Consider the following 26,856-nt stretch of genomic DNA (forward strand, 5'->3'; position numbering starts at 1 on the left):
TAACGTGGTAGCAATGTTTTCAAGTACCAAAATAATTTCTATTTTAGTTTACATTTACTTTTCAGAAACCCAATAAATAACGAAACCCAAACCTAACTGAAAAAACGAATAAATACAGTTGTTTTATAGGTTCCAACATTCATGGATTCAAACTTCTGAGTATATTGAGTTTTCCTCTGATGGCCGAGACGACTCTGAAAGATCTTGCATTGGCAAATGCAAAAGAGGCTTAGGATTAGGAGGGGCTTTAAGAGAATCCAAACTACCTTCCATCATCTCTACGACTTTGTTCATTGATGGACGATCTGATGGGGAGAACTGAATACACCATAGACCGACCAAGATCATCTTTTTGGCGATCTCTTCTTCCTCTCGGGTTAGTTCATCGCCAAGAAGTCTTGCATCATCTCCATTTTCAAGATCCTTGTAAATCTGATGTGTCTGCATTTTATAGGGTTTTAACCATAGTTTTTAGGATTGTTTTGAGTCTTTTCCTAGGTCCAAGTGTGCTTTTAGAGTCCTTTTAGTCTTTTGTGAGTCTTTACAGGTCCTAGGTGACTTTAGGAGGAATCTGAGCGCTTTGGGGATGAAAATGTGTATCTGGAGCTAAATTGGTTGAAGACTGATCGAGCTAGAAGGCAGATGGAGTAAAAGCAGAAAAACGTTCCGGATCGACTGATCTTTTCGAGATCGACCATTCCCGTCCCCGACGCAACTTTTCCTTATTTGTTTTAAACCGACTTTTTAGGGATTTATTTTACTATTTAACCACGGGGCTCGACCCCTAGAGACATAACTTTTACTCTACGCCGTTTTTGAGCACTTGTAAGCTTGGGAGAAGATCTCTTATCCTTTTAACCCTTTGGAGAAGAATTCTGAACCCTATTATCTCTTTTTGCAATTCAAACATGTTTCCTTCATATTTGATTTGTGATTGTCTCTGTTCGATGTTTGAGTATTCTTACTGTTGGGTTTCGGGTTTCAAAGGGGGCTTTATGATTCATTGATTTAGGTTGTTAGATTTGGGATTGATCTCTTGTGTTCTTCATCTATTGTTGTTCTTATTGCTTAAACTAGATTAGCTACCTAGTTTATGATCTTAGGTTTAATTCATCTAGGCATCAAAAGTGTTGTTGAATTACTTGAAAGAACATAGGTGAGCAAGGTGATCCTCAGCCAACGACTGTTGAAGTTGGGGCACCTTGTGAACAAATCAAACTTGAACTTATTGCTTGCTAGGATTGTTTAGATTCAAACGACGGTTTAGGATTCATTCAATTCCTTGCATAAAAAACTAATGCTGCGACAGTAGGTTAGTTTTATATTTGAGATTTGAGTTCAAGAGCGGTTCCTAAAGCTATCCCAATCCATCACCCAATTTCGTGATCATAACCCTTGATTGATTCCCTGCGCCCAATACTTTCTCTTAAATTTACAAGCTCTTATTTATTTTCTGTTTTAATTCTGTTACTTGCAAATCAAACTTCCTCTTTGCTTTAGCTAAACTCGGTCTATATAATTTCATAGTGTATCGTTTGGTCTCTGTGGATTCGACCCTGAAGTGCTACGACGACACCACTAGATCGTGGTTGAGTGTGCTTTGGGTTATTGATTTTACTCAAGATCAATTTGGCGCCGTTGCCGGGGACCAAAACGTTGCCTTTGAAATTTTAGATTCACGTTTAGTCTAAGGTTTCTTTATTTTTAGTTACTAACGAGTTCTTGCAATTTTATTTCTTGGTTTCAGGTGTATGCATACAAGGAGCAGCAAGAAAACTGATCTACGCATACTAGGGAACAAGGAATTAGCACAGCTCGAACGCGAGAACCGGAAAGCGAAAGCACAGACCAATTCTATGGCTGACGGAGAGAACACAGGGGTTAATCCACCCAACCCTCAGCTTGGTATCGTCCAACAACAGCAGAGGCAGAACCAGCAAGAGCATGTTGTGCCAAACTCACCAGCGAGACCAGCCACCTTGAGGGATGAAGATGCCCAGAACAGGCTGTTTGCGAATCGATCAGCGATTCAACCTCCCGCTCCTGCTAGGCAAGACTATGAGATTAAGCATAATCTAATCAATCTGGTTCAGAACCGCGTTTTCCACGGGTTGCCATCGGAGAGCCCTCTTGATCACATTGAAGCTTTCGAAAGACTGACCAGTACGACGAGGTCCAATGGTGTACCATACGACTATCTGATGCTGACTCTGTTCCAGTTTTCCTTGGCGGATAAAGCACTTAGGTGGCTGAACCTTTTAGATGCTGGATCACTCACCACTTGGGCGCAATGTAGAGCAGCCTTCCTGAATCACTTCTACACCAAGTCACGATCAGCCAAACTGCGAAGCAAGATCACTACATTCTCGCAAGGAGGCATGGAGTCGTTCTGTGAAGCATGGGAAAGGTTCAAGGAGTATCTCCGAGACTGTCCCCATCATGGATACACACAAGAGAATTTAATGAACATCTTCTATGGGGGAATTGAACAGAAGTACCAGATGGCTTTAGATACGGCCAGCAAGGGAGATTTCTCTACCAACACTGCAAACGAAGCCAATGCACTGATAGAAAACCTCGCAGCCAGCAACAGCAATCACGGCACAGACTATGACCGTACAGTTAGGGTAAATTCTGTCGATACTGATGCCATTAAAGACCTCACAGCGAAGGTAAATCTCCTACTGAAAAGGGATCACCAAGGTGTTAACTCGTGTGAGGAACAAACTGGGGGGTATGCAGACTTCGGAGCTGAGACATACCAAGAATGTGCGGAGGAGGTGAACTATATAGGAGGACAAGGAAACTTCCAAAATCGAGGTTTTAACCAAAATTTTAGGAACCACCCTAATCTGTCCTACAGGAGCAATAATGTCGAGAATCCTCAGGATCAGGTCTACCCACCGCGTCCTCAGCAGAGCAACGTTGCACAGGGCTTCCAGAACAAGGGGACAGGATTTGGAGGGTCGAATTTCCAACAAAAACCTCAAGTCAACAACTTCGCGCAAGGGTATCAACCAGTCGCACCGCAGGCAGCAGTCTCGCAGGAGAGCAAACTGGAACAAATGATGCATGCTCTGATGGAGAACCAGAAGAAAAACGCTACTGACGTGACTGGCAAGATGGACAGTATGTACTTTGAGCTAAATGGGAGGATCGAGTCGTTGAATTCTCACATGAGAGTGTTGGAGAATCAGGTGGCACAGTCCGCAGCAAGGGTCAAGGCGCCTCCAGGGACACTTCCAGGGAAGAACGAGGCTAATCCGAAGGAATATGTAAATCTCATCACCCTTCGAAGCGGAAAAGAGCTTTCTGAACCGCAACGGAGAGCAGGGAATGACCGATCCAATGTCGGGACCAGCCGATCCGAAATTCGAAATCAAGAAAACAACCCCGACACCGTTCTCAACAACACCCCCAAAGATGCTGCGATACATGATTCAACGATTACCGAAGAAGAGCAACCCAGCATATCCCAACAACCCTATGCACCAAGGCTACCTTTCCCTACTCGCCGCAAGTCAAAAATTCAGGAGCGAGAATATGAGAAGCTGAAATCAGTGGTAGGAGAGCTTCAGGTTAGACTCCCTTTCATCGAAGCAGTAAGGATGGTTCCATCTCTTAAGAAGTATATGAAAGAAATTCTAACCGACAAGCTCAGTCTGGAGAAAGGAGTGATGTACCTCACACAAGAGTGTAGTTCTATGCTCCAAAATCGAACGCCTGAAAAGTGTGGGGATCCTGGACCATTTACCTTGCCTTGCACGATAGGAGACCTCAAGTTCAGCAAATGCCTCTGCGATCTAGGAGCAAGTGTGAGCCTGATGCCACTCAGCGTTGCGACGCGACTTGGCCTCTACACCTTCAAACCGACCCAAGTCACTCTTGTACTAGCTGATCGTTCCACTCGACGCCCAGAAGGAGTGCTGGAAAACCTACCAGTGCAAATTGGGAACTGCTACATTCCTACTGATTTCATAGTTCTTAAGCTTGACGAGGAATCCCAAGAACCGATCCTACTTGGAAGACCTTTCTTGGCCACGGCTAGTGCGATGATAAACGTCAAGGAAGGGAAGATTGATCTACACATGGATGATCTGATTTTGAGATTCAACTTGGAGAAAGCAGCTAAGAAACCTACGATTGACGGTCAAACCTTCTGGGTTGACACAATAGGCGAAATAGCTGATGAGATCTATGATGAAGTGTGTACAAGTGATCATCTGGCTGTAGCACTCACCAAGACGGCACCAGAGCTGGGATATCTCTCTGAGGAGACTGAGAACTTGGCCAGAACACTCGATGCTGCAGCAATCCTAAAACATGAGGTTCTATTCATCAATCTGCAACCTGGACTGACTGATCCGGAAATTGGACTGACCGATCCGACTTCTCCTGTGGAAGCATCCGATAAAGACGACGGATTGACCATTCCGAGCGACAGATCAGCTGATCCCGAACTTTGCCCTGGGACAAAATCAAATCAGGAGGATTGGAGTGAACTCAAAGCTCCAAAGTTGGACTTAAAGCCACTCCCAGAAGGGCTAAGGTACGCGTATCTCGGACCTAGTTCCACATACCCAGTTATCATTAACTCTAACCTAAACAATGTTGAAACCGCACTCTTGCTCTGCGAGTTAAGAAAATATAGGAAGGCTTTGGGCTATTCCTTAGATGACATTTCAGGTATATCACCGGAGTTGTGCTCACATCGGATTCACCTCGAAGATCCATCTAAATCTTCCATTGAACACCAAAGGAGGCTGAATCCGAACCTCAAGGAAGTGGTGAAGAAAGAGATCCTCAAACTGTTGGGAGCCGGAGTTATTTTCCCAATCTCTGACAGCACTTGGGTGAGCCCAGTCCATGTAGTGCCAAAGAAAGGAGGGGTGACAGTAGTTGCAAACGAGAAAAACGAGTTGATTCCCACCAGGACAGTAACAGGGCATCGCTTGTGTATCGACTACCGCAAACTCAATGCAGCCACAAGGAAGGACCACTTCCCTCTTCCATTCATTGACCAAATGCTTGAGCGTCTAGCGAACCACCCTTACTACTGCTTCTTGGACGGTTACTCTGGTTTCTTCCAAATTCCGATTCACCCGGATGATCAGGAGAAGACCACTTTCACTTGTCCATATGGCACATTCGCTTACCGACGAATGCCTTTTGGGTTGTGCAATGCCCCCGCCACCTTCCAGCGCTGCATGATGTCAATCTTCTCCGACTTGATTGAGGAAATTATGGAAGTCTTTATGGATGATTTTTCGGTGTATGGCTCATCCTTCTCCTCCTGTTTATCCAATTTGTGCAAAGTGCTTGAACGCTGTGTGGATAAACACCTTGTGCTGAATTGGGAAAATGCCATTTCATGGTCACCAATGGGATTGTTCTTGGCCATCGAATTTCTGAGAGAGGAATAGAAGTCGACAAAGCCAAGATAGAGGTCATGTCCAGTCTACAACCTCCGAAAACCGTTAAAGACATACGCAGTTTCCTTGGCCACGCGGGGTTTTATCGAAGGTTCATAAAAGATTTCTCCAAGATTGCCAGACCACTCACCCAGCTGCTGTGCAAGGACATCCCTTTTGAGTTTACTGCAGATTGTTTGGAGGCTTTCCTAACAATCAAACAAGCACTGATCTCGGCTCCAATAGTACAACCACCCGATTGGGATCTGCCATTCGAAGTTATGTGCGATGCAAGTGATTTTGCTGTGGGAGCAGTCCTGGGACAACGTAAGGATGGTAAGTTGCATGTTGTTTATTACGCTAGCAGGACACTTGATGGAGCACAAACCAAGTACGCCACAACAGAAAAGGAATTACTCGCCATAGTCTTTGCTTTTGAGAAATTCAGATCCTATCTGGTTGGATCCAAGGTTATTGTGCACACAGATCACGCCGCATTGCGCTACTTGTTAACTAAGAAAGATGCTAAACCGAGACTGCTGCGATGGATGCTACTACTGCAGGAGTTCGATCTTGAGATAAGAGATAAGAAGGGGGTTGAGAATGGGGTTGCAGACCACCTTTCTAGGTTGAGAATCGATGAAGAAATCCCCATAGATGACCGACTCCCTGAGGAGAATGTGTATGTGGTTGCGGCCTTCCTCGACTGCTACAAGGAGAAAGCCGATGTTAAGGTACTTCAACAAACAGTTAATGATTCGCCATGGTATGCCGATATCGCAAACTATTTGTGTGCTGCAGAAGAACCTCCAAACTTCAATGGGTATGCTAAGAAAAAGTTCCTTAGAGATGTGCAACGCTACTTCTGGGATGAGCCCTTTCTCTACAAACATTGTGCTGATGGCCTCTACAGGAGATGTGTTCCAGAATCAGAGGTACAAGGAATTCTTTTTCACTGCCACGGTTCAACCTACGCGGGACACTTTGCAACCTTCAAAACCGCGACAAAAGTGCTTCAAGCAGGCCTCTGGTGGCCTACTTTATTCCGTGATGCACACGACTTTGTCTCCCGCTGCGACTCTTGCCAACGACGTGGGAACATCAGCAAACGGAACGAGATGCCACAAAACTTTATCTTGGAAATCGAGGTGTTCGATTGTTGGGGAATCGACGTCATGGGGCCTTTTCCACCCTCTTATGGCAATCTCTACATACTTGTTGTAGTGGATTACGTTTCCAAATGGGTTGAAGCTGTCGCAAGCCCTACTAATGATTCGAAGGTGGTTCTCAAGATGTTCAAGCACATAATTTTTCCACGATTTGGTGTTCCTAGAGTGGTAATAAGCGATGGGGGCACTCACTTTATCAACAAGCTTTTTGCAAACCTTTTGCGAAAACATGGCGTGACACACAAGGTCTCTACCCCTTACCACCCACAGACCAGTGGACAAGTCGAGATTTCTAATCGAGAAATCAAGAGCATCTTGGAGAAAACAGTCAACTCAACCAGAAAGGATTGGTCCTTGAAACTCGATGAAGCATTATGGGCATATCGGACTGCTTACAAAACACCCATCGGCACTACCCCTTTTCGGCTGGTTTATGGGAAATCATGTCACTTGCCTGTCGAGTTTGAGTATCATTCCTTATGGGCGACCAAGCAGATGAACTTCAACGTCAAGACCGCCGCAGAAAGACGCCTTATTCAGCTAAATGAGCTTGATGAGATCCGCATGGGTGCTTATGAGAACACCAAGATATACAAGAAAAGGACCAAGGCCTTACACGACAAGAAGATTATCCCCAGGGATTTTGCTGCGAACGATTTGGTCCTTTTTTTCAACTCAAGGCTGAAGATATTTCCTGGGAAGCTGCGTTCCCGTTGGTCCGGACCTTTTCGAATCAAGGAGGTCATGCCTTATGGTGCTGTTGTACTTTGGGACCAAGAGGGCAAAGAATTCACTGTCAATGGCCAGCGTCTTAAACCGTACCTAGCGGAGTATGACCCAATTGAGACTTCCCTCCCTCTGGCGGAACCACAAGCTGCTTAAGCAACAAGAAAAGTCAGGCTCGGGACTATAAACAAGCGCTAATGGGAGGCAACCCAAAGGGTTTGCATTTGCTTACCCTTCTCTTTTTGGTTTTGTTTTTCTTTTCTTAGGAAATTTGCTATTTTTTGTATTCTTTACAGAGTCATTCGAGAATCACGTTTGGTAGTGAGTTTGGTTTTCAGGAACAGGTTCTAAACGCAGAATATGCGAAACCCTTTTCAAAGAAAGTTCTGTGGTGGTCAGGATCGGCTAATCCACTTCTGGACTGACCGATCCCCGTTCCAGGTAAGTAAAATCGAGGGACGATAAAAAAAGGGGGGTTTGCAAAAGAAGGAAGGAAAAAAATTGGTTTTCGGGTTTATGAACTTAAATTGAACCGGGTTAAACCGGCTTCATGTTCACACCCCATAAAACCTAATTTCTTTTCTTCTTCCTTCTTCCCTCGCCGTCCACAAACTCGATTTCCCTCTCCTCTCAAATCCTCTCTTGTTTGATTCGAATTTTGGGTTTCTTCAACTTGATTTTTCATCATTTACCCAACCCACTTTTTGTCTCAATCATTCACACACGGTAAGTGCTTCCTCTCCAAATTTATATTCGATTTCGGCGATTCCAAGGTTTTCACTTCTCAAGTTTTGAAATTTATGCTATTCTCTCCTCTTCTTTACCGTTGATGAGTGCATTAGTGAGATTGATTGTCCTAGATAAATCTTGGAGCTAGATTTAGGTTGCAAAAGCTTGAATTTAGCACAGGCTTGTAACATGGTTTGATTTAGCTTAGGGAATTTCGATTGCTTCGATTTTTTCTAATATATTGGCTATTTATTGTAGACAATGCCTAAACGAAGCCGTAGCGGTAAGGAGACTGCCACTCCTTCCGCAGAACCGCCGACGAGAGTTTGGAGCGATGAGGATACTAAGGGTCTGAAGCTACTTGGACAATGCAAGATGGAACCAACTCGTTTTGTCGATCGGGAGCTCTTTGAGAAGATGGGTATGCTGTCTGATTTTGACGAGTTGGTGAAAAATATGGGCTTTGGTACTTTCGCTGAGCAAGCATGGGACTTGCATGATCGGCTCGCACGAGAATTCCTCGCCACTGTGCAAGTCGATTCGCCGGGTGGTTCTGATATGATGGCCGAGCAGTGTTCGATCAGCTTCTTCCTCCTCAGGCAACACTATGTCATCTCTATGTTTGATCTATGTGACATCTTCGGTTTCCCCAGAAACACATTATGCACGATGGAGAAGCTTGACAGTAGGACAGAAATTTGGAAGCTTATTGCTGCTGGGCAATATGCTTCTCGAAGCGCAAGACAGTCTCGCATCCGCAACCCCGTCCTCCGAATCACGGCGAAGTTCCTGAGTAACACAATCTATGCTAGGGCTGAGACTAGCACATTGCAGCTGCCTGAGTTGTGGATGTTTTTCCATGGTCTTCGCAGGTTCCTTCACACTCCGGATTCACCCCTTTATCAGCAAACTCATGATGTCAACTTTGGATTCCTGCTTTCTAAGGAGTTTGAGCAGGTTCGGAGGAGCATGGCTCATGCTAAGAACAAGAGAGTTCTTATCGGCAGTTTGGTGACCCCTATCATTGAGTATTGCGGTGTTGTTTTACCACCGCACGCTAAGGTGTCCCAGCGGAAGTTGCTTGACCTCAAGTACATGTTTACTAGTGAAATTTTGGTGCGTCATAACTTCTGTTACCGCTACCAGACCAAGACCGGTCAACTTCGTTACATGCTGATCCCTATGCCCTTTCATACTTCACTCCGCAAGGCTCAGAACATCGATTTTGATCCTCCTGTTGAAATCCTTGCTGATATTGACGATGTTCTTTTGGAAGAGGAGCTAGAGCCTGCAGCCCTCCATTCCCGTAGCCGCCCACAACCCGCCAGCGCATCTACCTCTTCGCAGCCGTCTCATCCGCTTCCACCATTTCCTCCGTTTGATGTGAGCCAGTTTACTGCTGCATCACCTAAGGAGCCAGCTTGCACCGAGTTTGAGAGATGGGTCTACGACACTCAGCGGAAGAACAACATGTTGCTCACTCGATTGGCTACTTGGCTCCAAAGCCTCGCACCATCCTGTTTCGCACCACCCCCCGCAGCTCACAATGATACCGAAGATGAGGAGGATGCAGCTACTGAACCACTTGGGTCTGACCATTCCGCGACGTCCTCACCATCTCAGTAGTGTGACCAGTAGCTACCTCTTTCCGGGTTACTCTGTTTTCTTTTCTAGGATTTTTTTTTATATATCTTTTGATTTTCTTGTCGGAGGTTTCTTTCTCTTAGATTTGCTTTCACACCGGGACGGTGTGAAGTAAGTCCGGGGGAGGGATATCTCCTAGTTACTAATGACGTTTTCTTTGGTTGTTTCTTTTGATTTTTCTTTTATTTGAGTCAGTTTGTCGTGTCTAAAAAAAAAAAAAAAAAAACGAAAAAATTGGGAAACTATGATCATTTCTAGGAAACTTTTGCTTTGAACTAACACTCTTATGATTGATTTTGTACCTCTAATTTGGAATGAAGCTTGGAATGAACATGAGCAGTCTCAACACGCCCCAAAAGACACTCGCCAAGGAGAACACTAAGTTGAACCAGAAGTTGTCTCTAGCTTTAACAAGACTTAACCGGATTTAATTTCTTACCTTGGGGCTTGGTATACATCGGACAAGACTCCTCCCTTCAAGCCTTACAAGACGTGCATCTCCTCACAAAGTATGCTTCCCCTCTCTCTTCCCTTCAGTACTCAGTAAAAAAAAAAGAGAAAAGAAAAATATAAGAAGAAGAGGATATAGGTAATAAAAGAAGTGAACCGAGGGTTGTGCGTAAACCCGTGCATCTTTCGGAACTCATGGAAACCTGTCCGCAAGAAAAGAGCAAAGGATTGATAAAAAAAATAAAATGATACCCTAGAAAATTAGGGAGAAATCAATCCTTTGGAAGTGAGAAAAGAGAGAGGAAAGGGAGCATAAGAGGAGGTCTTGGGTGATAAGAGGTTGAAGGAGTCAACAGTTCAATGATCGATACTCCCATGGTAACACCGCACCTTTTTACTAATCTGATGTAGAGAGACAACAATGGGGAGACTGAATGTTCTCTAAGGCTGTGGAGTTCAGAGTAGGGAGTGTTGATCCTAATCATGGGTAGAGTACAGAAAGTAGTTCTTAATTTGATGTGATGAAGAGTGCAAAGAAGAGGTTCCGAAGAATAATGTGAGTTTCCACTTTCAAACCTTTTCTCTGTTCCTGAGTTTTTGTCTGTTCTTGCTTGAGGACAAGCAAAGATTCAAGTCCGGGGGAATTGATGTGTCTGCATTTTATAGGGTTTTAACCATAGTGTTTAGGATTGTTTTGAGTCTTTTCCTAGGTCCAAGTGTTCTTTTAGAGTCCTTTTAGTCTTTTGTGAGTCTTTACAGGTCCTAGGTGACTTTAGGAGGAATCTGAGCGCTTTGGGGATGAAAATGTGTATCTGGAGCTAAATTGGTTGAAGACTGATCGAGCTAGAAGGCAGATGGAGTAAAAGCAGAAAAACGTTCCGGATCGACTGATCCTTTCGAGATCGACCATTCCTGTCCCCGACGCAACTTTTCCTTATTTGTTTTAAACCGACTTTTTAGGGATTTATTTTACTATTTAACCACGGGGCTCGACCCCTAGAGACATAACTTTTACTCTACGCCGTTTTTGAGCACTTGTAAGCTTGGGAGAAGATCTCTTATCCTTTTAACCCTTTGGAGAAGAATTCTGAACCCTATTATCTCTTTTTGCAATTCAAACATGTTTCCTTCATATTTGATTTGTGATTGTCTCTGTTCGATGTTTGAGTAGTCTTACTGTTGGGTTTCGGGTTTCAAAGGGGGCTTTATGATTCATTGATTTAGGTTGTTAGATTTGGGATTGATCTCTTGTGTTCTTCATCTATTGTTGTTCTTATTGCTTAAACTAGATTAGCTACCTAGTTTATGATCTTAGGTTTAATTCATCTAGGCATCAAAAGTGTTGTTGAATTACTTGAAAGAACATAGGTGAGCAAGGTGATCCTCAGCCAACGACAGTTGAAGTTGGGGCACCTTGTGAACAAATCAAACTTGAACTTATTGCTTGCTAGGATTGTTTAGATTCAAACGACGGTTTAGGATTCATTCAATTCCTTGCATAGAAAACTAATGCTGCGACAGTAGGTTAGTTTTATATTTGAGATTTGAGTTCAAGAGCGGTTCCTAAAGCTATCCCAATCCATCACCCAATTTCGTGATCATAACCCTTGATTGATTCCCTGCGCCCAATACTTTCTCTTAAATTTACAAGCTCTTATTTATTTTCTGTTTTAATTCTGTTACTTGCAAATCAAACTTCATCTTTGCTTTAGCTAAACTCGGTCTATATAATTTCATAGTGTATCGTTTGGTCTCTGTGGATTCGACCCTGAAGTGCTACGACGACACCACTAGATCGTGGTTGAGTGTGCTTTGGGTTATTGATTTTACTCAAGATCAAAATCCAATCCGGAAAGTAAGCTGAACTGCTGTTTGAATCACCATTTTCGACTCTTTCTTTGTTCCTTGCTCCAATCATCTCAAGTACCAACATTCCGTAGCTGTACACGTCTGACTTGTGAGATACACTTCCATACATTCTTGAAAACAACTCTGGAGCACTGTATCCTGTTTTCCTCTCGTGTCAAGCAACGACAAGATGCTTTCTTGCTTCTCAGTTCTCACAGAGCTTAGCAAGACCAACGTCAGAAACTTTAGGTCTGAGACTATCATCTAACAGCACATTCTCTGGTTTAATGTCGAAATGTACAATTCTTGTTTTGCAGCCATAGTGCAAATACTCAATTCCCTTAACAAAGTTATAGAAACTATGTTAATATTTCACACTATTTTACCTTGTGAGTGGTCAATACTCCAAAGCTACATTCTACAAATATACTGACTTATACATTTATTAGAGGCTTTTTCTATTTACAATGCTTTTTAAAGTATTGTTTTTCAAATTTTAAGCTTAGATGCATTTTTTTTCTGTTTTTTTCTTATACCAAAAAAAAAATTGTCAGTCTTCAATATTTTCCTTAGGCCTCTCGATCCCTAGGCACGGCACTGCCTGAATCAAACACAATAATATTATAGAAGAACGAACTCAAGTTATATTCCATTCTACGATATTTGTTACTACTCGGTGTCCACAAGTGCAACAGCCAATTAAGGTTTGTTTTCCACTCGATTGTTCATTGGTAATGGTAATTCTAGGGTTTATCTGGGGTCTGTCTACGGTTTGGCTTTCACGATTTATGGTTAGATTCGTCTGCGTTTGAAGTTTTTTGGAGTAATTTTTTTTATCCTCTTCGATAGAATATTTGTGCTAGGGTTCGTACGGTGTTGGGTTTATGTAGCTTCTTTGTTTATATGTTCTTAGGTTTAGATTTTGGAACCTTCTCTATGGAGAAGCTAAGCTAACAGTTTCATAGTTTTAACTTTGATGTTCTGGGGCTCGGTAAGTTTGATTTCGTCATATGACTTGTTTGGTTAAATGTGTAACATAGATCATCTATACTATTAATTGGGGAGTACACTTAGGAATTAAAAAAAATAAGCAAAACAGAATTCCATGTATTGCCCTTTCTGTAAAAAGTTTTGGAGAACAAACTAAAAAACAAATAAGGGTAATTAGGACCTAAAATCTCGGAATTATAAGCGGCCAAAGATAGTGATATTCGGATCGTATATAACCCGTTCCGATCTGGTATTCAAAGGACGCGGATCCTACATTTAAAATATCATTAAATAATTGAAGAGCATTGAGAAGTTTCGGAGAACATATCTAACAATTGAAATAAATATTGAAAATTAATGAAAAAAGAAAAATATTATCAAACTGGCGAATTTGAGGAATTAATATCAAACTGGCGAAATTTGAGGAATTAATATCAAACTGGCGAAATTTGAGGTACTTACCAAATTTTCATATAATATTTGATTTGGTAAATATATGCTAGGTATATTCTCAAATCTACTCACATGGCCTATAAATATTGGAGAGCATACTTAAAGTCTTAATTTCATAACATTACTTTCAAAACTACTTCAGTTCTTTTTTTCGAAATCATTGGCTGCAAACCATTTTTTGCATACACATCCCTCTAGATTAACCCACAAACAATATAGAAAAAACTGGATTTGTAAACAACAACAGATTCAAAAATAAATCACCATGTTCTTCTTCTCATGCTTATCTCCAAGGTTTTACTAAACTCTTATGCATATTCTTATGTTTTTTGGTTTCAAGGTCAACAGTTTATCATATATTCAAGACGTCAGGAACATATTCTTTGAAGCAAAATTCTATTTTATTATTGATCCATTCATAGAGTAGAGAAATATCTAGGTTTAATAGAATTATTTACTTAATTTTATAAATTTTTATTTTTAAACATTATTATCTATCACGTATTCTCTATTTCAAATATTATAGGTAACAAAGATTGTGAATGTGCCACGAAATCAAGAGATTTAATCATAAATAATGTCATAAAAAAAATATGAGCTGGTACTTTTTCACTTCCTATGTTATTTTGTTAATTAAAATAGTATGTTTATATGTTCTTATAATGTTTCATGCCTGTCTTTATGATGAGATCTTATGTTGCCAATTTTTTATTTAAGAGAATTATAGAATCTAGATCCATGAGTTTTTCCTCATGGATCATAAGTATCTTCTTCATTTTTAATAGTGTAAAATTGTATTTACAATTAAATTGTAACAAATAAAATAATCATGAGCAATATTTATTTTTCTTTACCCAATCGAGTTAATATTTTAGATATTTTATTAATATTATTTTAAATCTCTTTTTCGGTAAACCTAAGAAAACAGAAAATAAACCCCTTAGTATTAATTATACATGTAACATTCATGTCAATATTCTATACCCATAATAATCTAATTAATAATACATGTAACTAGGGAGGTACCTGCGCTTTAAGCGCGGTAATAAGATTTTAACAACAACAGTTTTGTTACTTCATGATATGTTATTTTCTGATTTAACATGTAATAATTGACATATTTAAACATAGTATTTTATCTTTTGAAAAAGTTTAAAATATTTTATTGGATTGTTAAGTACTTTTTGTGTTTGCATATATACATTAAGGTTTATCTTACTAAAGATAAATAATACTCTCAATGTGAAATATTAATTGAGTCTTTTAAATAAACAACTAAACTGTAGTAAACAGATATTGAAATTCAATAAGTAAATTCAAAATTTTTAAAAGCGTAAGCAATTTCCAATAGTTCAATATTATAATGTATTATCTCAATTACAAAATAAAGATGAGAGTAATGCAAAGTTGGATTTCAAGTAGCGGTTAATACAAACATACTAAATTTTATAGACATTCAAAATGAGTAAAAATAAACGGCCAACATCCCATTCTTTACATTTGAGTGTCTAAGCTTTCACCTTGTTGCTTCATCACATGGTTTATGTAATAACGTCCAGCAAATTCAGACATGTAAATATATAAAATGTTTTAAGAAATTTTACTTTAACATCATACAAAACTTGTTTTAATATACATAATTACATCTTACATAGTCTGGTGATGCTCCAGTCCTTCAAACTCTGGTTTTATGAAGATCTTCGAAGAGGCCAAAGTGTTTTCAAGACACGGTGCACCTACAGACATTTATAATTTAAAGTGAATATATTGGTTACCTTATGATGATTATATCAGAACTAATTTATGTTACATACCTTCATATTCTCCCACCCTCATAAACCGCATTACACATAACACAGGTTCGGATTTGTATATGAGATGGCACCCGCTTGATTGCCATACGGTCATGAATTGAGAAGCGTAGTTGTCTTTGAGACGACACTTCACAGTCTCACACCTACATGTTTATCAAATATATAAAAATCTTAACAGAGACAACTCTAAAACGTAACTGTCTTTAAGGTAGAGTAAATATCTTTTTACTTGCCATTCAACAACATGAGAACAACTTTATTAATATCAATGACACTCGCAGACTTTCTTCTATCTTCCACATCCATTATACACGCACAAACATCTAATTTGGGAAAAAGACACAATTTAGGTTTCCAAAATGTTACTAATCTATTTTTGGTAAAGTTTAAGTCGTACTTTTCTATGAGAAGGACCAATACACAAAGTTTCATAAATCCTAAAAAGAATCTAGTTTTTCGTATACAAAGATACCAATTAACTATATTGACGGATTGTACCAAAATAATATAAAATCAATTAAAGAAATACTTACCGAAAGAGATGGGATGATATATTCTTCCACGATATATGTCATCCAAATCCTCGAACCGAAAGTAATTCTTAGGACTCAATGATTCGAGCAGCGTCATATTGGTATCATCCGTAAATTTAATCTGATAAGGATGATGAGTATTCCTCTCCTCCATGGTTGGATTGATCACTTTTAAATTTCTAATATTGTACCACTCACCATCGTCGATATATTTCGGGAGTTTAGCGAGTGTATCGGGTAAATAAAGAGCTTCAATTTTGTCACCTCCACAGTTTAACAACAATTTTGTAAGAAGTCTTATATACAATAACTGTTAGAACTTGAAATTTAAGTAAAAATCATTCAACTAACAACCCTAACTTTTACATCCACAAGAAGCAGAACTCGTTTTGTAAAGAACTATCTGACTCTCCAAGAATGTAAGACCTTGGCATTGATACACCAATTAGTTCTTCCGGGTAGCAGATCAGCAATATAATCAAACCTCATGATTTTCTCAAATTAGGTTTTTACTTGAATCTTCTCTTTTATCGAAAACAAAAAGGGGATTTTTGATTTGTAAGAATACAAAGAGTCACAACTAAACGTTGCGTCTTAATCTTTTTAGTTTCTCACATTTAGTCTAATTATTAAAAATTCTAATATTATATAAATAAATACAGTTTTAATATAAGGTTTTTCACACTTGCATGTACAAAATACAATTTATGTTAACATATTGAAGATGTTTTCACGTTTTCATTTTTAAAAACTTAACACTTAGATATTGATATGAAAAAAGTAATATTATTAAGGGGAAAAAACTGAAAATCTGATGACAATTGTATGAGCTTTGCAAACTCGATCACACTTCATAATATCTCGCAAACTCCTATCCAACGTTTCAAAACAAAATATGTTCATCATTGGAGACTCATCCCATATAATGAGCTTTGCTTCTCTAATCAACTCGGCAATATAGGATTGACCATCTATCGAACACGTTGTATATTCGTCCACATTGATGGATATACCAAATCTAGAATGAGCTGTCCTACCACCTTTCATAAGTAAAGCAGGTATACCATTTGATGCAACATTAAGAACAATATCACCCCTAGATCGTATATCAGCGCCAAGAATACTTCACAAGAATGTTTTTCCAGTGCCACCAAATCCATGAACAAAAAATATACCTCTATTGTTTCAATTCACATCAATAATTTCTAGGAATACACTTTTTTGCTCATCGGTTGGCATACGTAACAACTTGTTTTGATCCTCTCTTTGGTCAGCACGTTTATAGTTCCTCTCATCTATGAGAAGCCTATTCTCATTATTATTCATCATAGATTGGTCTAGTTTAGGATTCACAATAGTTGACAGAGAGCTTCCATTAGACCGCATAATCATTTCAATCTCAGCTAAACATAAGTTTGTTATCTGATCCTGACTTAACATTAGACCTGCATTATAGAGTATTTTGATTTTAGTTGACATATTTATGATCAGAATAATAATCGTAAACGTCTGTGTACACCAATATATCATAAAATTTTCTTATATATATTTATATAAAATAACTATATATGTACTTTGGTTGTTCGTACGATTCCTTTGCAAATACAAAATATCTTTGCATAATATATTTTTTGTAGCGACCCAGAGATCGAGAGGCACTGAAATACCTTTTGAAAGAAATAGTATGACAAACAACTTCCTTAAAAACGGCTTAAAACATCATGTACTTTCCTCTTTTATAGCTAAAATATATTCTTTGTCGTCATCCAATAATCCCAATGCAAAGCAGACATCTTTAAATTCCTTGTACACATCTTTACCAACTGACGAATATGATCAGTTTGTGATCTAAGCTCATAATTATTTCCGTTATTCGGAACCATGGAGTCTTTTATATGATCTCAAGTATTGAATTACCCAACATTGGTTACTTTTCCAATAACGTAAACTCATATCAAAATAGTACATAGTACATTAGAAGTTAATTACAGGAGATTTTAAAATATGGAGCAAATGTAACCTACCGACCAAGTAATCATCACAATAAGATTTTTCCATTCGTATTTTGAAGGATTCAAACGTGAAACACGATCAGTTAGAGAATACATGACCATATTATAACCTGCACTAAACGAAACCAGTAATTATAATCAAATTTAGATTTTAAAACGCATTGAATGAAGAATTTTTTAAGAACCTTGGAAAATATTTGAGATTTGTAATCAATCATAAGCTCTGACCGATGTCTATATATATAACCTAAGAGATTGCTATATATTCCTAAATATATAAAATTATTTAATAATATAAAATTTGTGTATTTATAATAATAGATATGTGTAAATATATAACATATATATCTCTTCTATATGTTAATTTACTGATTTAAACAATACTTACTTACATCCTAATCTATCGATTATATAAAATCTAAATAAAAGACTAACCAAAATATATTTATTTCCATCTTTATCACTTTAAGTTTATAATAAATACAAATAATCATCCATTTAAAGTAATAATATATAACATATATATATATATATTTTCTGAGATATGATAATTTTATTTTTCAACAATAGTTATTTCCATCTTTATCATTTCAAATTTCTAAATTTTATTTGAATCGTAAATTTTATCTTTTGCCAGTATGATTTTTACAAATAAAGGTATATAACAGTTATTTGAGTTGTCTAATATGTATATGTAACTGACCAAACTATATTAGTTATGATCTTTAGATTTAATTGGGCGTCTGGTGCTTGTTGAAAGCTCCGGATACCTTTAGGCTAACAACGTGCACACTAAACTTTTTTTCGAAATAAAAAACAAAGAGTAAGCTCCGGATACCTTTCGGCTAACAACGTGCACATGCACACTGAACTTTCTTACATATATTTATCGTCTTAAATTTACCAAATTTCAAAAATTTGAAGTTATATACACGATTATTTCATCATTCATTTATGTATAATTTATTAATCTATTATAGAATAAATTAGAACTTTTTCAGAAACCTTTATAAATAAATATTTTCATAAATCCAAGCTTTATTAAAAATTTAAGATTCTATTATACAAAAGTCATAAAATAAATAATTCTATTGTTAATAAATTAAATAACCTTTAATGTTACAATTAAAAAATTAGATTAAATTAAAGAAACAAATATTATAGGAATATTGTAGGGTGAAAAAATTGTCTTCTCTTTGATCTTGGCTTCCACATCATGTCTTTATGATACCAAACAGATGGGCTTGAAATTTCAGCATAAGCGATTTCTTTGGCTTGAAGAGCTTGTGTATTGAATATAATCCAATCTGAGAATTTAGTTGTTGTAGTCGTCGAAGGAATCATAACATCATCCTCAGGACCATCCTCATTGTAGTATTCTTTAGGTTTAACCTGTTTAATATTTTTTTTTTATAAAGAAAAGTAATAATTAAAACATAGAATTATTATCAATTCTCATATAACATGATTATTTAAATAATCTACATGAAATTTAAGCTAAAGATAAAAATTAAACAATTTCGTTTCTATATTCCCAAAAATATACATGGTTATTAACGATCAAAGTTATCCTGCAAATATGGCAATCCAAGTGTAATCAACTTATGAAAAAGAAATTATATATAATAGAAATAATTTAACACGTTAATCATTCCGATTATATAAAATAATACCTGATATTAATTAGAAACAAATTTATTTATCGATATTATCTGTTACATTAACAGGAAAATAAAAGAATAATAAGATCCATATGCAATATATTTTTTAAAAAAGATTGAAGATAAATATAAGAATATATTATAAATATTCGATTGAAGAAATTTTTTTTTTTTTTGAATGTTATTATAATTTTGAGAACATAATAAAAAAATTAAATTTATAACCTCATCAAAAAGCATATTTATTATACCTTTTTTGAAAGGTGAACCAACAACAACTAAAGCTTTATGATTTATGGATTTGCTTTCCAAGAAACCACTATACGAACAAAAAAAATAAAAAGAATGAGTCGATTAATCATAAAAACAGAAAATCGGAATACAAATAAAAAATGTTGGGAAGATGATTAAATAATTAAACGTAAAACTTCAACAAAAAAAGCACAATATTATACCTTTTTTGTAAGGTGAACCAACAACAACCAAAGCTTTATGATTTATTTATCTTGCTTTCCAAGAAACCACTATACGAACATGAAAATAAAAAGAATCAGTCGATTAATCATAAAAATAGAAATTCGGAATACAAATAAATTTTTTTTGTGAACATGATTAAAGAATTAAACGTAAAACCTCAACAAAAAAGCACAATATTATACATTTTTGTAAGGTGAACCAACAACAACCAAAGCTTTATGATTTTTGGATCTTGCTTTCCAAGAAACCACTATATGAACAGAAAAATAAATAGGATCAATCGATAATCATAAAAAACAGCAAGATCGGAATACAAATATAAATTTGAGAACATGATGAAAGAATTATTGAAATTGATAAAAATATAAATTCAATAGAAGAGAGTTTTTTTTTTAGAACATGATTAAAGAATTAAACGTAAAACCTCAACCAAAAAAGCATAATATTATACCTTTTTGTAAGGTGAACCAACAACAACCAAAGCGTTATGATTATTGGATCTTGCTTTCTAAGAAACCACTATATGAACAGGAAAATAAATAGGATCAGTCGATGAATCATAAAAAAATCAAGATCGGAATACAAATATAAATTTGAGAACATGATTAAAGAATTATTGAAATTGATAAAACTATAAATTCAAGAGAAGAGAGTTTTTTTTTTTTCTTTGTTGAGTTATGGTGAAAGCAATCGATTGTATTTATAGTTGTGAATGACCTATATTTTTAGGGTTTCCAGTGAGGAGGTGTATTGTCTACGGGTTTTTTTTTCCTGCAGAAGCCCATTAATCTATAAACAATTTAAGCCCATTAATTATCTCAAATCTGTAGAATTTATAGTATAAAACAGAACTATAGTTGTAAAAGGATGTTTTCCAGGAAATTTAGGGATTAATTTAGCAAATTCTATTTGTGCAATTAACTTTTTATGCAATTAGATTATTTCTAATCCGATTTTTGATTTATTTTTAATGCGAAAATAGGTAATTTTACGTCCAGGGGCAAAATATTTCAACGTGAAGGGCAATTTCATTAATGGTATAATGGTAAAATTTTGCTGAGATTGAATGTGGGACGTTTTCACTTCTCATTTAATATAATTGATGTTTGTATTTTTCTTTTGGCATTCACTCATGATTGCATAAATTATTAAATACAAATTTTTATTTGGCACATGCACACCTAATCTCATCCATTTATAATTAGTATTGGTAAAGATATTCCTAAATCTTCTCATTTCTAAAATTTAAAAGGAATTTGGTTATGTCATCATTTCAATTAGCATAGTTAGGGGTGGGCATTCGGGTATCGGTTCGGGTTCGGTTCGGGTAATTCGGGTTTCGGGTAATTTGGGTTTATAATTTATAGAATCATATAGGTATTATGAAAATTTCGGTTCGGGTTCGGTTCGGGTTTTTTCGGGTTCGGATCGGTTCGAGTATTTTTTCGGAATACCGAAATATATCTGATATGTTTTGGGTTCGGTTCGGTATAAGTATTTTTTATCCATTTAGAATCAAAATACCAATATATAACTAAAATACCTGATATAGAAATTGAATATATATATTAATTTTTATGAAGTTATAACTAAAAAATCATATCAAAATAACTAAATCAAAGTTAGAAACTAAAGACAAGCAAAACAAGCAAGAGAAAACATAATATCCAAAACATAAACAAGTAGTAGAGTAGTAACACCCAAAATCAAATTCAAAAGTCTTATAAAAGCTAGAAGTAGGTATTGAGATCATTGAAATAAACAACAAGAATTAAAGAAAAAATCGGTTGCATATGGTGAAGCATTGTAGGGATCTTCAATGTGGTGAAGCATTGTACTAATTGGGTACATATGTGAAATGATAAACAAGGTTCAGATATACATGGGTACTAATTTGGTATCGGTTCGGATCGGGTAATACCCAATACCCAAAAGTATGTACAATTAAGATCCAATTAGTATATTGGAGAAGATCCATACCCGATCCGAACCGGGGTTTTTCGGTTCGGTTCCAATACGGATATTTCGGGTCGGGTATTTTGCCCAGGCCTAAGCATAGTAAATGTGAACCTATATTCGAATCTTCAAATTCTCCAAATCTGTTTACGGAATTCCTGCAAAAGAAAACAAAAAGAAAACTAATTAGATCCTTTATATATTATTATTATTTCAATTATACAAAATAATATTTATACACCTACAAACTAAGTATATATTATAGGAAAAATAAAATAAAAGATAAACAATGTATTAGGAAATAAGTTTATAATAAAACCATCCATACCATAAAAGATGGAGTGAGTAACCAAAAAAACTTATTTCATAATTAAATTTTATATATTTGACATCACATTTGTGATGTCAAGATTAATAAAAAGGCAAGTAACCAATTATATTAATAACAATAAATAAAATATTTAATACTAACATTCCATATTAATTATAATCGGTTTCATATATGAGTATATTCCATCTAAACAGTTAGTGTATTCTACAAAACTTGCGTTCAATATAGTTTTAAATAACTTTAAATTGACGATATTCCAATTAAAAATCTAATTAGTTAGTGAAATATCTATATAACATTCATAGTTCAACGTAATAATTGCTAATCAAAATAATTTTAGAAAATCAATAATTCCAAATCGTAAACATATTCTAGCGTATAACTAAAAATCACATAGCAGCATATTTTTCAAAACTCGATCTCTAAGTAAGTCTGTCAGTTGATCCCAAACAGTTTAAGTTTAATTCTCTTTATTCTAAAGCATCATTTCTCAAAGTATGAAGCCAATGTCCTTACTGTCAATTTTATCAAAACAGGATGAAGAAGAATAAAATTTAATTGGTCCCAAGTATTAAACGTGCTACTCAAACTTCGAATAAAAGAAGGTCTACATACACCATCTAGAAACTCCCAAGCCCATCAGGCGATCACAAGGAATTACCAGTACCAGTATTTATGTTCAACTTAGAAATGTTTTAATAAAAAAACGAAGAAATGTTTATTTAGCATAGAAATGTTTAAAACAAAAAAATTGTTTTCATATTTCTTTAATAAAAAACATATTTTCAATTTATTTAATAAAAAACATGTTTTCAATTTATTTAGCATAGAAATGTTTAAAACAAAAAATAAATCACATAAAAGTATGTTATAACAAAAATAAACAAAGAAATGTAATCCATTATAGATGAACCAAAATAACAAAAATTAAAAAATCAACTAATTTTGTAATATTCTGTAACATCCGCGAACCAATTTTTGTAAATTCGGTGTGGGTGTCGATCGACACCCTTGGTGGCATCGATCGACACCATGTTTTCCGGTTTGGTCGGGTTTGATTTAATTGTCGATTGGTTCGGTTTGGTTCAATTAAAATCCCTAGATCGTGTGTAAAAGGGGAAAACGACCCTAGGTCGTGTTATTTTGTTGGTAGTCGCCGCTTTTGAGAGAAAGAGAAAGAGAGAAAACGTTTCTGTGACTTTCTGGGTTTGTTCTTGGGGTTTTTGGAGAGATCTGAGGCTGTAGGAGGGTTAGCTGTTGCTGGAAATGAAGGGGGAGCTTCTGGAGGTGTTGTTTTCCACGTTTCTCAATCCAATCTTCCTGTTCTTCAGGTGAGTGCTTGACCATGGTTGATCTAAGCATGAGATCTCTCTTGTTTGTGTGTTTTCTTTGCTGTTTATGTTGTTTTGTTGCTTGGGTTCGTTGCTTTTGTGATTCCCAGTGATTTCTGAGGTAATTGTGTGAGTTTGAGACGGATTCGAGATGATTGGGAAGGAGAGTTCGATGTTCGGTTCGCGTGGATCGTGTCTGCAGAGGAGGCATCGATCGACACTAGGAAGCATCGGTCGACACCATTTGGAGTGGCATCGGTCGACACTGTTTAGCATCGGTCGACACCATTGTTTGTAGCATCGATCGACACCGTGAGGCATCGGTCGACACTGGTCTCAGCCGAGACTTGTTTTCCTGGTTTGATGTATTGTTGTATGTTTTTTTGTTTTGCTTTAACTTGAGGGTCTCATATGCTTGTGTGTATAACCCAGTAGATGGGAGGACGGCCTCACTAAGTATTTATGATAATACTTACGCATCTCAATTGTTGTTTGTGGTGTACAGGTATGTGACGTGGAATCATGGCGATGAGGAGGAGGATGAACTAGGGTCTCGTTTGTGTGTTGTTGGTCTTTGTTATATTGTTTAGGATGGAACCTTGGATAGAGATATGTTAGGTTGCTGGATAGAATGGATAGAAACGTTATTGTATTGGTTTTGTATTATTGATATGTTTCCGCTGTGCATGTAATTGGATGTTGGTTTAATATTGGTTGGTTACTGTGTGTGGGTTGGTTTGTTTAATTAAGTAGTATGGGATACTTAATTATATATTGTATTTAATTATTAAAAAGAAAAAAAAGGTCGGGTTGTTTCATTTTGGTATCAGAGCCTTTACGGTTCTAGGATGGTTAAATGGATGGTTAGAGCGGTTAGGAATTTAATTGGGTGAATTATTTTCCTTTTGTTTGATGCATGATGTTGTGTGGAATTGATTATGAGTAGTTAGTCAATTTGTTTGCGGTATGGAGTCCTAGTATCATCCTCTTCGAGCCTTCAATGAGATTCCACGGTAAGATGTGTACTCTATGTGCGGTTTTTGAATTGTGTGCTTAGCCTTCTGTTCTGGGTAGTGCAGATGGCTAGAGAGGGTGTTGTGGGTCGCGGTCGTGGTCGTGGGCGTGGTCGTGGTCGTGGTCGGGGACGAGGTCAGGTTCCTGAGGCCAGTGTGAGTGTAGCCCAGAGCATGGCCAGTGAGGAGGTGGCGGAGTCACAGGTTCATCCTAGTGTGTCTGGAGACCAGGCTGGTTTGGGTGACGGCAGGGCGGATGGGCCCGGTGTCGGTCACGGTGTTGCCCCGGGTGTGGGGGTTGCAGCGGGAGGTGCTCCAGGAAGGGAGGATGTCTTGATGGACTTGCTAGCTCAGGTTTTGCAGCGACTTCCAGCAGTTGTGCCGCCAGTGGTTGGTGGGCAGGATCCAGTAGTGCCGCCAGTGGTTGGTGGGCAGGGTCCAGTAGTGCCGCCAGTGGGTGGTGGGCAGGGTCCAGTGGTGCAGCCTGTGGCGGGTTTGCAGGCAGGTGTGCAGCCGGGGGCCGAGGTAGTGGATGCACAGTATGTGCGGATGATGGAGCAGCTGCGGCATGTGGGAGCCGGGTATTTCTCAGGAAGTACCGATCCGAGTGTAGCGGATGAGTGGAGAGAGCGGATGGAGGATATTTTCCTTTCGCTTAGGTGTCCCGACCGGTACAGGGTGGATCTGGCAGTGTTTTACTTGTCAGGAGATGCTCGTGTGTGGTGGAGGTCGGTGACAGCACGGAGGGTGCAGCGGGGTATGTCTTGGGGAGATTTTGTGGGGGAGTTTAAGTCCAAGTATTTTCCTCAGGAGGCTCTTGATCGTATGGAGGCACGGTTCTTGGGTTTGACTCAGGGGGACCGTACAGTGCGGGAACTGGATGCAGAGTTCAGTCGGCTTGTGGGGTATGCAGGCTGGGCTTGGGAGCCAGAGTCGGCTCAGGTGCGGAGGTTCTTGCTGGCTTTGCGAGATGATTTGAGGACACGGTGCAGAGTGAGGAGCTATGCCACGAGGGCGGAGCTGGTTGAGGTTGCAGCTGGGATAGAGGATGACTTGAGGTCACATTTAGTGGTGGTCAGTCCAGCGGTTTGTTCAGAGGAGACATTGGAGCAGAGCATTCCAAACAAGGATAGGCAGTTGGAGCAAAGGCGTAAAAGGAAGCGGGAAGAGACGATAGTGGCGAACCAAGGTGGCCAGAGAGGTTATGGGAGCGGGAGCATGGATCACGTGTCGGCAAGCGGGGCCAGGGGAGGTGATTCGCAGGAGTACCGTCGAGTGTGTTATCATTGCGGGGAGGAAGGGCATATCAGGCCTTTCTGTCCTAAGAGGAGGCAGATGATGGAGGTTGCGGCGCAGCCGAAGGGAGGACCGGGTGTCCATTCCGGCGCTTAGTTTTAGCTTATGTATTCTTTATTTCATTATGTATTTTCATTTGGAGTTGTAAACGATTATTGCATTTGAGGTTCTAATAAAAGTTGGAGTTCTTTGGTTTTGGGATTTGTGAAAAATCACTGGAAAGGAAATAGCACGGGAGTCTATAAATGGAAAGTTTCCATAAATAGAAGATTGCTATAAATGGAAAGTTTCTAAAAATAGAAGTTTCCAGAAATGGAAAGTGTTGAGGTAGATCTAGTCGGGAAATACTCGTTGACATCGGACTTATTTGCTCAGGATAGTGTGAGCCCAACTCATGTGATACCGATAGCTCGATGGACTTTGTGGCCAGAGAGTGGGAGTGGTATGTTTGCTTCGGATGACGATCCGAGAGCGCGCTTTTGGGTGACGACCCAAGAGCGGGATATTTGAGACTCCCTGGATACCGTAGCTGTGAGCCGTGGCTCGGCAGTGAGCCGGTATGTCTCGAGGGTTGCGACCCGAGAGCGGGGGGAGTGGGCGTGTGAGACTCCCTGGATACCGTAGCTGTGAGCCGTGGCTCGGCAGTGAGCCGGTATGTCTCAAGGGTTGCGACCCGAGAGCGGGGGGAGTGGGCGTGTGAGACTCCCTGGATACCGTAGCTGTAGGCTGTGGCCTGGCAGTGAGCCGGTATGACTCGAAGGTTGCGACCTGAGAGCGGGGGGAGTGTGTGTGTGTGAGTGACTTCCTGGATGCCGTAGCTTAAGGCGGTTGGCCTGATAGCGAGCCGGCATGATTTGTTGGTTGCGACCACGGACGGGGGAAGCACTGAGTTGTGAGCAAATAGTGTCTTTGATGTGAGTATATTGACTAGAGGGAGACCTCGTGGTTCAGTCGGAGATGTGCGGGCTGTTGCGACAGTGCACAGGAAACCTTGGCTGACGGTATTTAGTCC

General features: G+C 38.4%; 1 protein-coding gene and 1 non-coding gene across 2 annotated transcripts; one reads left to right on the forward strand and one right to left on the reverse strand.

Moving 5' to 3' along the window:
* The first annotated feature begins 1,751 nt into the window (after window positions 1–1,751).
* LOC147932985 (uncharacterized) lies at window positions 1,752–7,462 on the forward strand. Its single transcript, XM_087477242.1, has 4 exons — window positions 1,752–5,325; window positions 5,424–6,091; window positions 6,146–6,348; window positions 6,484–7,462. The coding sequence occupies exons 1-4, from the start codon at window positions 1,752–1,754 to the stop codon at window positions 7,460–7,462; spliced, it is 5,424 nt and encodes a 1,807-aa protein (XP_087333368.1).
* Window positions 2,340–2,446, reverse strand: LOC147932986 (small nucleolar RNA R71). Its single transcript, XR_015576884.1, has one exon. It is a non-coding gene; the product is annotated as a small nucleolar RNA R71 (small nucleolar RNA).
* Window positions 7,463–26,856: the final 19,394 nt, after the last annotated feature.

Source organism: Camelina sativa, chromosome 12 (assembly GCF_030686135.1).
Source record: "Camelina sativa cultivar CO46 ecotype springtype chromosome 12, ASM3068613v1".
Lineage (NCBI taxonomy): Eukaryota > Viridiplantae > Streptophyta > Magnoliopsida > Brassicales > Brassicaceae > Camelina > Camelina sativa.